General features: G+C 45.2%; 2 protein-coding genes across 2 annotated transcripts; both read right to left on the bottom strand.

The window, feature by feature from the left end:
- Positions 1-236: 236 nt before the first annotated feature.
- Positions 237-1,178, bottom strand: LOC310997242 (olfactory receptor 8G17-like; the record flags this gene model as incomplete). Its single annotated transcript, XM_083986918.1, has 1 exon — positions 237-1,178. One exon carries the CDS (start codon positions 1,176-1,178, stop codon positions 237-239), a length of 942 nt encoding a protein of 313 aa, XP_083843044.1.
- A 6,474-nt stretch (positions 1,179-7,652) lies between these two features.
- LOC310997241 (olfactory receptor 8G17-like) lies at positions 7,653-8,597 on the bottom strand (the record flags this gene model as incomplete). The annotated part of the gene is made up of 1 exon (XM_083986917.1): positions 7,653-8,597. The coding sequence occupies one exon, from the start codon at positions 8,595-8,597 to the stop codon at positions 7,653-7,655; it is 945 nt and encodes a 314-aa protein (XP_083843043.1).
- Between the last annotated feature and the right edge of the window lie 2,790 nt (positions 8,598-11,387).

Raw genomic sequence — 11,387 nt, 5'->3', positions numbered from 1 at the left:
AATCTTGGATAACATGCCACAAATAATGGGATTATGGCCTCTGGGATGTGGAACAATATGGATAGACAGTTCACTGGGCAACATCATATAGATGAGTGCTACACATCCTCAGGGCTTAACGTATGGCTGGACTCCTGTTATTTCCTTGTGCTACATGAAAATCTCTACTTATGCGAGACAGGATACTGAGACATTCTTATTCATATGGCCTATTTTTCTAAGTGGAAATGTTACTTTTAAACTTTGGAAACTTTCTTCGACTCCAAAATCTTAAATAAGAATTTCCGGATTTCTTTGGACTGCACACCATAAACAATTGGGTTTAAGCTGCTAGGGACAATTTGGAATAAAATGCTTGCAATTTTCCTGTACTGTGCATACTGTGGGAAGCGATGTAAAACAATCATCAACATTCCACTGAACAACATTATCATATACACAAGCAGATGAGTGCTGCAGGTCTGCAAGGCCTTTCTGTTCAGAGACTTGTTCTTACTGGTCAGACAGACTACTGTAATCTTGGTGTAGGTGAGAACCATGCTGCCTATAGACCCTGTGAACAGGACCACTGTGAAAGTGAGGCCATAGACGTTATTGATAAACACACTCTCACATGAGAGTTTGAAGAGCCCAGCATTGCTACAGTAAATGCTCTTGATCAGAGTCCTACATCGGTTTAATCTTATGGTCAGACCGAGTAGAATCCCGACCAGAACGAAGGCCACTCCCCAGGCAGAAACCGTCAGCTTCACTAACATCCTGTTGGTCATTATGGCAGAATAACGTAGGGGATTACAGATGGCTACATATCTGTCAAAGGCCATAATCATGAGCACAGTGTGAGCAGTGGTACTGAACATATGTATGGTGAAAGCCTGGACCACACACTCATAGTAACTGATGAGACGTTCAGATGGAGGGTGCAATATATCTATAAGCAAACGAGGAAAAATGATAGAGTTTCCAAGTATGTCATTGAGTGAAAGGTTCCAAAAGAGTAGATACATGGGCTGGTGAAGGTTTTTGTCTATGAAAACAAGGGCCGCAATGGCAATATTTGCAACAATTATAAACACATAGCAGAATAAAAGAATAAGGAACACGGGGTAGATGGAGTCCTTGGTGACATTTAAGCCTTGTAACTGGAGTGTGAAGCTGTTGTAGGTGTAGTTTTCCATCAACCTGTAAAAAGCAGTATAAAAGACCAAAAATGAACACATACATTAGACTGCTTGATTGCTACAAGTGAAGTACTTCAAGACATAAAGTAGATAGAAGTGAAGGTGTTGTACGTTACTTCCCATTTACATTTTGGCTGTGATCGAAGGTTCCACCTACTTTGAGTGACTCTGCCTTTAATCTCTCGTCTCCCCTTTCTTGTATCTCCCTGCTCATTGTTGATAATACTTGCCAACCCCAATCCGAAACTTCTTTGTTGGAAGGTTTTATAAACATGATTTTATCTTCAGGGGAATCAGTGTTCTGTAAGTCAGATTATGTGTGATGTAACATTAATGCTGCCATAATGCCGATGTGACAAAACTAAGACTGAACTTTGGAAATTTCAGCAAATTTATCAAAAAAAGGGAAAATTGTTTGAATAAATATTAAGTGAAGTCACAATGACCTGGAACTTTGACCCTTTACCCCCAGAAGTTTTTGCTCAGGTTTGTGCTCAAGTTATTGTTTCTACCAAATTTAGACGGATTTCCAAAGGCATTTTGGTGATATTGTATTCATTGGGGTCAAAATAATGTTTTGTGTGGTCAGTGTGAACTTCACCTTTGACATTGAGCTACCAAAAACCAGAATCAGTTCAAGAGTCCACGGTAACATTCTAACACAAGGTGTTACAGAGTGTCAAAACCACTTTTTATGGGGTCACTCTGACTTAGACCTTTCACCCTCATTCATTCATTTTCTTTTCACAATTTATTTCAAGCTCATATAAATGTCATGTGACAAAAGATGAACATGAAAACCAAATAAACAAACAGACAAGCTCACAAACAACATAATTCCTAAAAACAAAAAAGCCTGAAAAGGAGTAACGCCGGGATTCCACTGGATGCGGAACGATTCCGAAACGGGTCCGCTACGGAACGGCTGCGTACTCCGACTCCGTCAACTCACACCGGTTCCGTCCGTGATACTGATTGTTGCGGCTCCGCCGCACAGCGGGAACACGTGATCTTGCGATAAAGCGGGTTGTAGTTTCCATAAAGTGCACCACAAAATAAAAAAACATCCAGAGGAGTAGTAGAGAAACAACTTGGTGCTGACCTGACTTGATTTTACAATCACTATCTCCTTGTCCATGGTGAAAACGGGGTGAAATGATGTCTGAAAACCTCCGAGCTGCTGACTACAGGCCGGTCGCTGCCCATTACAACGTTTTTAAGGTGTAAAGCAGGAAATATGCTCCGCTGTAAACATGGTGTATTTTATTTTGAAAATTAACCGTTTTTTTATTTTGTATTTTGCCCGCGATTTCCTGTCATATACGACCTGCTCTGTGCTGATTGATGCGCCGTGCTCCGGCGTCTGGCAAAAATAGAAGCTCTGCGTATGTGTTGCGAGGGCTGTCGGATGCTGGTGCCGGTTACACCCCGCCTTTCCGAAACCCCGCCTTTCCGACAATAGACTTCCATTCATCGTAATAGCGGGGTTTTCTATTTTTTCTAAAGACCCCGCTACTCCGAAAAGGCTATTGGGGGAAACCCCCCCACTCCGAATGGACAGACGGACGTAATCAGAAAGGAACCGGAGGCTGTGCAGTGCGCAGTGTGCATTGATCCTTTTTTCCTTTTTGGGATCAAACGGATCATGTGCATAATTAACTGCAAAACAAGCAAATAGCCTACTTCATATTAATGACATAGGGCCCTAGTTTCCTAGACCGGGCGAAGTCTAAGCTCAGCGCAGCTTCGCCACACCAACTAGGCGTGTCCAGGTCCATTTCGCAAGTTTGCTGGGCAGCGCAGTCCGACTTATACCAGCGCAAGCCCTCCCCTCGTCCCTCCTACCGGCGCAAAGGGGGAGGAGAGAGGGCGGGAGGGAGACAGGAGGAGGAGAAGTGGGATTAACACAGCCGATTCGGATCTTCACCAATCAAATGAGCTCCTCTCCTCACCTTTAACTGCACCGCGGGCGATGCGCACTGCAAGTTTGTCATTTTATACTTTGACATGGACGGGGGAGACAGCGACGCCAGAGGCCGAACCTCTCCCAGGAGGAAACAGCTGTTTTGGTCCGGAGGTCCGAGCTCAGAGTGACCGAATAATGAGTTTACTAACATCCTTAATCAGGTTTGATCTGATACACTGAGAACCGGTGATCAGTGTAAGAAACAACAACTAATAAACTAATAAAGAAACTCACATTTATTCATTTCAATTTATTATTCCCTGTTTAAGACAGATGAGAGGTGTACACTAATCACAACATAAACAAACACCATGCTGGATGAAATCAGCGTAAAGGACGCTCTCTCTCTCTCTCTCTCTCTGTCCTCCTCTCTTTTTTCTCTGTGATGAGAGATGCTGAGTATAGGCTATATACTGACTAGATGATACCGAGGCTGTTGTGGTGGACTAACGCCGGGTTCACACCGGACGCCGCGAATAGCCGCGGAACGGAGACCGCTTCCCTTCGGCGCCCAAGTTAACAGGTTCTGTAGTTCAGACCAGACGCGACACGCCGCGAAGTGCCGCGATTGCTCGCGCCGTGCATTTATCGTTTCGGCGTCTGTTCTATTTTGTGCGCGAGCCGCGAGCAATCGCGTCAATCTTGGCAGGAAGTCACACATGAAACAACGAGAGAATCCAGTCAATTTTCAAAATAAAACACTTTTCAAAATAAAATACAGCGATTGACAAATGCGACCGTATTTATATTTGTCAGACTCTCAACAGAGAGCAAGAGAGATGAAAACACACACACAGGATAGGGAGACACGGAGTGGGCTGGCTGCAGGAAGGAGGAGGGGAGTGGGGAGGGAGGAGGGGAGTGGGGAGGGGGGGGGGGGGCAAAACACACAAACAAACAGGGAAAGAGAGAGAGAGAGAGAGAGAGAGGCAGAGACGAGTTGTTGTAAAGTGAAGGAGGACGTGAAATTTATCTTGGAAGTGAAGTACAGGGAGTTGTGTGACCCACAGCACATGGTGTTATAATTATATGAGGTTATTTACTTATCCATGATGTAAAAAACACAGCTCTGAATGTGAGTGAACAACAGCTGAGGAGCAGAGGCGCTCGCGACCGCCGCGGAGAAATCAGCGTCTGGTGTGAACTGGAGGGACGCGGCTCGCGGCCGCTTCGCGGCGCTTCGGCGTCCGGTGTGAACCCGGCGTAAGAGAGATGATTTGTGTTTTGTTTTTCATTACGGCCACGTGACGACGCAGTCGCCCTCTAATAAATTAATAAGTAAATAAATAAATAAAGGGGATCATCAAGGGCACAGTGCGTAGTCTCAATACGGCAGCAAAATGCAGTCATCCACCCTCAGCCCTGCTTGGGACATCCACAGCTGCTTTTCAGTGCCAGTTCGTCCCTGCTGTGTTAGTTTCCATTACGCTGCCGACAGCCTTTGATCTCTGCTTTGATCTGACGTCAGATGTGACGGGACAATCTATATAGATATAAATTCACGTGTTGATTCCATTAGTTGCATTAAATAGTGGTTATTGTGGATATGTATTGCATTGAAATGTGCCTGGAACTGTGGAGATCTGCCTGTGAGGTCTTGGTGACGTGTGTGCACAGCAGGTCAGTCAGCCAAACTTCCACTGCACCTGCTGCGCTCCGCCCTGCGCTGAGAGTAGACCTGGTTGGAGGTGGCGAGCTTTCAGCGCAACCTCGGCGGGACATTTTCGCACGGAACTTCCACTGCACCAAGCTGAATCTGTGACGCCTCCCCCTGCTGCGCGGCCACGCCTATCTCAGCGCAGCGCGATCTACCAATCTCCCAATCTGACTTTGCGCTAGGCTGCGCTGGTCGAAACTTGCATTAGACCGGCTGCGTTACCTTGCACCACCTGCGCTGCGCCACCAAACTAGGGCCCATAATGTTCATTACGCTTCTAGCCTGTCTAGCCTCTACCTGGTCTTTTTACTAAACTTAACCAACTCCTTAGTTTCTTCATTGCCTAAGCCCAACCAAAGCATCTCCCTCAGTCAGCTGACAGCACGAGCGGCGGCTGCAGCAGCCTCGCGCCCATGTGGGCTCAAGCCGGCTTCAGCCGCGCTCAAGCGGAGCAGGGGGGGAGAAAAAAAAAGTGTAGGCTATTTCTTTTACTGTGTGGAGATCTCCAACAACGGAGTCGGGGAGAAAGCAAGTGGGACAGATCTGCCCAGTCCCTGAGCAGCGCACGTTTCACAGACAGGCCACAAAGCAGAATGTAAACGTCACGTGGTTCAGCACCTTGGACAGCTGCGGGGGAGAGGGTGTCGGAATAGCGGTGTTTCGAAGTGGGGGTGTTTCGGAACAGCGGGGTGTCGAAGTGGAGGTGTGTCGGAATGGAGAGCTGTCCCCGCCGGTGCCGTTCCGGATCCACGACGCAGCGGACCCGGAGTCGGTGGACGCTCACACAGTAATTATAATTAATACGTAACGGCTCCGCCGCCGTACCGGAGCAGATCTGCAGCCGTTCCGCATCCAGTGGAATTTAGGCGTAAGACGAAGTGTAACACTTATTTAGTCCTACATCTAAAACTTAAATGTATCTATCCTACACATAACAAATAAGGTTGAAAGGGAAAAGAAACAAAGAAGAGCACAAAACCATGACCATCAGACTAATTTCTTCCCTTCTATATTTGATGAACACCATTTCCTTATATTATAAGAAAAAAAAGATTTATGTTTAGTTTATGCATTCTTTTAACTGCTCATCCATTGTGTTCCATAATCTAACAGAGACACAAAAACTTTTCTTAGTGGTACCCTTGAGGTTTTGAAATTTTAGGAGAAATTGCCCTTATACACTCAATAACCCCTTAATCACCCTGAGCATTTGAAATATGACATCTTTAAATCTTTCACATTGAGTTGCAAGCAGATAATGACACAAATGGCAACAAACTGATGAGCAGTGACCCACATAATAAGATACACAGCCAGATGAGTGCTCAGGTCTTTAGGTCTTTAGTTTCGGCTGGACTCCTGTTAAAGGAGCTGTATGTACAGCAAGTAATCATAAAATCACTCAATATGTCACCAGAGACTAAGAAATCACATTTAAATATTTTATTTGCAGCATGCAAATCACGTTTATGTTTTGATTTTGTGTTTTGGCCTGTTGCACCACCCACCGCCCTCTCCCAATCACAGAGTCAGTGGCGTTGCCAGTTAAGCTACCACTGAGCTGCAGCTATGGCTGGGAAATAAAGCGATCTCCAATTGAGATTGCGACAAAAATTTTGATCGATTTCTGACGGATATGGTCATATTTCCTTGATGTCATGTGGAAGAAATAAGCGGCTTGTCACTCCGCCGTCTGATACACCGCCTCCTGTTCCGAGGATATAACCTAGTTAGTTGGAGCTGCAGCAGCTAAAGCTAAAGGGAAGGTTTGCAAAGAAAGAGGGAGTAAATGTGGTGAACGAGAGCTGATGGTAAATAAAGTGATGGTGAATGTGTGGAGTGGTTCATGAGATGAGTCCCGTGTGGTCAGGTCGCCTGTATCCGGTCGTCATGTGTTATGATGCTTTACTTTACTTTATTTGTTTATTTGGTCGGGACAATGCATATTAATGGACAGTGAGTGCTAGAGTACCCACAGTAAATACACCGGATTTAGCACATGTGCTAAATTACATCCGTAGTCCCCAAAACAATACAACAAATTAACATAAAAAGTCCAAAAAGACAGAGGACCATTAGATAACAGGAAAAGTACATTTACATGGTGACGACAGTAAGAAAGTGGAGGACAAAAGTCAGACAGTGAAAACATGGAGCTGCTCGTGTCATTTATTCTGTGGTAACATCTACTCATCTGCTCATGTACGGCGTGAACAACATGCACTAAGGCTCCTGTAAATGCGGGGTAACTGTGTGTCTGTCTGTGTGTGCAGCGCTGACACACACACAGACAGACACAGGCGTAGCGTCAGAGCGGTGAAACAATAACCTGCAGATGAACTGCAGAGTTAACATGGAGTCAGAGCAATAAGACAGTCAGAGTAAAACGCTGAATATTCAACAACCTGTTCAACCTAAATTCAAACTTAACCCTAACACATACTGTAGGAAATACATTTAGCCTACTATGATAACAGATATAGTCGTGCTGCTGCTTTATCCCTCTGACTGCAGGTAGTAACTAATACAGTCTAACATGTGGCATAAGAGGCACATCATCATAATCATCTTTACTTTGAGACTGTGTGAGTGAGCCTCGCTCTGCTCTCTGCCACAAAGCTGGAACAGAGGTTAGCGTGTGGTTATCTGGCAACTTCAAGTCTGGAGGGGAGGGGAAACAAAGCACTGCAGTGTTTTGAATTTGACTGCAGCAACAGTTTTGACCACGGTCTTACATACAGCTCCTTTAACTGTTTGTGCCCAATGCAACACAATGAGTCATTCTTAAATGATATCATATTTGTTTCAGTCCTTCATGGAAACTAACTTAATGAAAGGTTGGTTGTTTTTATATCTTTGGAAAAACTTTCTTGGCCTCAAACAACTTTGACAAGAATTTTCTCATCTCTTTGGACTGCACACCGTAAATAATTGGATTGAGGCTGCTGGGGACGATGTGAAACAAAATGCTAGTGAATTTCCTGTACTCTGAGTACTGTGGGAAACGGTGCAGAATAATGACACAAAATCCACTGAGCAGCATTACCATGTACACAAGCAGATGAGTGCTGCAGGTCTGCAAAGCCTTTCTGTTCAGAGACGTGTTCTTACTGGTCAGACAGACAACAGTGATCTTGGTATAAGTGAGAACCATGCTGCCTATAGACCCTGTGAACAGGACCACAGTGAAAGTGAGGCCATAGACATTATTAATAAACACACTCTCACAGGAGAGTTTGAAGAGCCCAGCATTGCTACAGTAAACACCTCTCACAAGAGTCCTGCATCGGCTCAGTCTTATGGTCAGACCGAGCAGTATCCCGACCAGAACAAAGGCCACTCCCCAGGCAGAAACCGTCAGCTTCACTAACATCCTGTTGGTCATTATGGAGGCATAACGCAGCGGATTGCAGATGGCTACATATCTGTCAAAAGCCATAATCATGAGCACAGTGTGAGCAGTTGTGCTGAACGTGTGTGAGGTGAAAGCTTGGAATACACACTCATAATAATTGATCAGTCTTTCAGAAGGAGGGCGTAATATATCTATGAGCAAACGAGGCAAAATGATAGAGTTTCCAAGTAAGTCATTGAATGACAGGTTCCAAAAGAGTAGATACATGGGCTGGTGAAGGTTTTTGTCTATGAAAACAAGAATAGCAATGCCAGCATTTGCGACAATTATAAACAAGTAGGAGAAAAAGATAAAAAGAAACAAAGGGTAGACAGAGCCCTTGGAGACATTTAAACCTTCCAGCTGGAGTGTGAAGCTGTTGTAGGTGTAGTTTTCCATCAACCTGTAAAAGAGATAGAAGTTAATGTGTTGCACATGACATTTGACTGTGTTCAGAGGTTCTTTCTTTTCTTTCTCGTGTCTCCCTGCTCATTGCTGATAATTCCCACCAGCTCCAATCAGGAGTTCCTCTGTTGCAGGGTTTTATAAACCTCATTTTATGTTCAGGGAAATCAGTGAACATCAAATAACATGTGATGCAACATTAATAAGTTATTATGTAACAATATCCAACTTGCATCAGCAAGAGAAGACAAGAAAGTTAATTTGTATCTTATCCTGTTCACCCTTCATCCTGCCAAATCTTCCCTGTCACCCTGAAGGTTACAGGTTGCACAAGTGGGTATCCGCGGGTCATTCCGACATACCGCCACTCCGACGTTGACGTCTAGTTGTCGTAATGGCGGCACTTCCATTGATTGAAAACGTCCCACCACTCCGACAATTTCTGTTTCCATTGTCGGAATGGCGGTACTTTCCTTTTTTTCCCCGCCATTCCGACATAAGGTCATTAATGTAGGCTATGTGTAGGTTAATAACTATGATCACCGCCTCCGCCCATCTCTCTCCTCTAACAGCACTTCGACTCTGGTCAACGCCCTGGTCACATCCCATCTCGATTATAAAATGCATTATTATTATTATTATTATTATTATTGGCGCTGTGCTACTTAGTTTGCAGCTGTGGTCGAGAGAGCTAGAGAGTTAATGGAGAGAGGGACCGCTACGCCGGTGAATCAGATCAGTGATGTTGTTTTTTATTGTATCACAGTGGTTACAGTACGTTCAACAGGATCAGTGGTTCTCATGGGGGTCCTGGACCCCTGCATATTTTTGATCTCTCCTGTAGCCTGGCCGGGTCTGGCTCCAAGTTTAATTATAGACAATTTGATCTGCAGACGCACAGAGGCATGCGTAAAACACATATTTTGACTACTTCGTGCTGTTGCTATTTTTTTTAAAGTTACCTTTCGTTTCCTTTGGATTTTTGTGCGTATTATGGAGCCGTCCTGGTCCATGGTTGTAAGCCTTTTTACCAGGAGTAAATTCCCAAAAGTTGCAACAACTTGTAGTGATACACTGGGTTTTGCCTGGCCATAGTCTATTGGAGCTGGGGTAGTTGATTTGCAGGTTTGCTCCCCAGGTTTTTTTCATTGTGTATTAGGCCAGGGAAATGATCAATGATCCTTGTGGTTTGTGCACTGGGACGTGCGGACCTTTAATGAATGAATGAATGTTTCTTTTTTGCTGTAAGTTGTGTGCGTAATGCGTAAAAGTGCATTAGTGGGGAGGAGAGTGAGGGACACAGTCGGCGTTTGGACGGTGGCGGCAATTCCAAAGCGGTATAGTGGATTATTTTTCCTGGTGGATTACCCTGTGGATCATAAAGGCCTGTTTGGACACCGCACGGCCGGGCCCGTTTTCAGCCAAGCGGGACGAGGGAGAGGACTGACCTGGTCACCTCGGCGGAGCCGCGGCGTCTCTCCCGGGTGGACAGTAGGACAAACAAACTCTCTCTCACTCACCCTCACCACGCACCAACACACACACACACACACACACACACACACACACACACACACACACACACACACACACACACACACACACATTGACTGTGCGCTCGCGCACCCCCGCACACTGACTGTATCACATCTGTACACATGTCTTAAGACATGAAAAAAAACCCGGAAACAAACACACACACACATAGCCTTGTCGGAATGGCGGGACGAAACTGTCGGAATGGCAGGACGTTTGCATGTCGGAATGGTGGTATGTCTGAATGGTGACATGTCTGAATAGTAGAATGTCTGAGTGGCAGCATGTCGGAATGGCAGCATGTAACCGCACAAGTGCACCTATAGAGTGCACAGTTTTGTGCAATTTCAATCACAAGCTAAAAGAAAAGTGTGCAGGGCCCACTGTTGTTGACCAACTGGGCTTTGGATTGCATTTACAGTTAAACATGAATGTTCCCTAATGGACAATTTTTTGCAACTAAGACAACCATCTGCAGTTTGGCTTGCCCACAGAAGACCCATACACACACTGCTCTGTTATGCAGTTTGTCCACCTCACTGTTTTCACTTATGCCATCGTGTTTTTCTGGAGGTTCCATAGGGCTCTAATTTTGTGGCGCAACTCAGGGTGGCGCAGCGTGACGAAGCCTGGCGCGGTCAGCGCAGTGGTAATTTCCTCAGGCACAGCCCCGTGCGCAGCGGATTTTGTAAATTGGTAGGATGCGGTGCGCTGAGATGGGTGTGGCGGCGCAGCAGGGGGAGGTGTCGACAGATTCAGCTTGGCGCAGTGACAATTTCGTGCCAAAAGGGGGAGGGACTGGGACAAAAAAAAAGTCAAAGTCAAAAGTCAAAATAATGTATTAGTCTTCCATGTGAGAAATTTCTCTTGGACAGAGAGCAGTGCTGCTTCACAACAAGACAAAAACAGTACAAAAGCTGCAAAAAAGTACTAAAAACATACAGTAAAGTGGTATATGCTTCAGAGAGTAGAGAGTGACAGATATACAGACGCATAAGCATTCATACACATCATCACACAGGCTGCTCATTCATGAGTTTAATAGACAGTGGGGTGAACGAGTTTTTGAGGCAATTGTGCCTGCACAAAGGGACTTGGTATCTCCTTCCTGAATTTAAGAGCACATATTCAGGAAGAAGTGCGTGCATAGAGTCTGTTAAAATAGAGTTTGCCAGCCTAATGGTGGCCTGTTCAAATAGATCTTGAGGTGTATGTGGGACAGGGGAACCCAAGATTTTGCTAGCCGTT

This window comes from Trachurus trachurus (genome assembly GCF_905171665.1).
Source record: "Trachurus trachurus genome assembly, chromosome: 14".
In the NCBI taxonomy this organism is placed as follows: domain Eukaryota; kingdom Metazoa; phylum Chordata; class Actinopteri; order Carangiformes; family Carangidae; genus Trachurus; species Trachurus trachurus.
The sequence above is the reverse complement of the archived record's forward strand: the minus strand, read 5'-3'. Positions and strand labels throughout refer to the sequence as shown.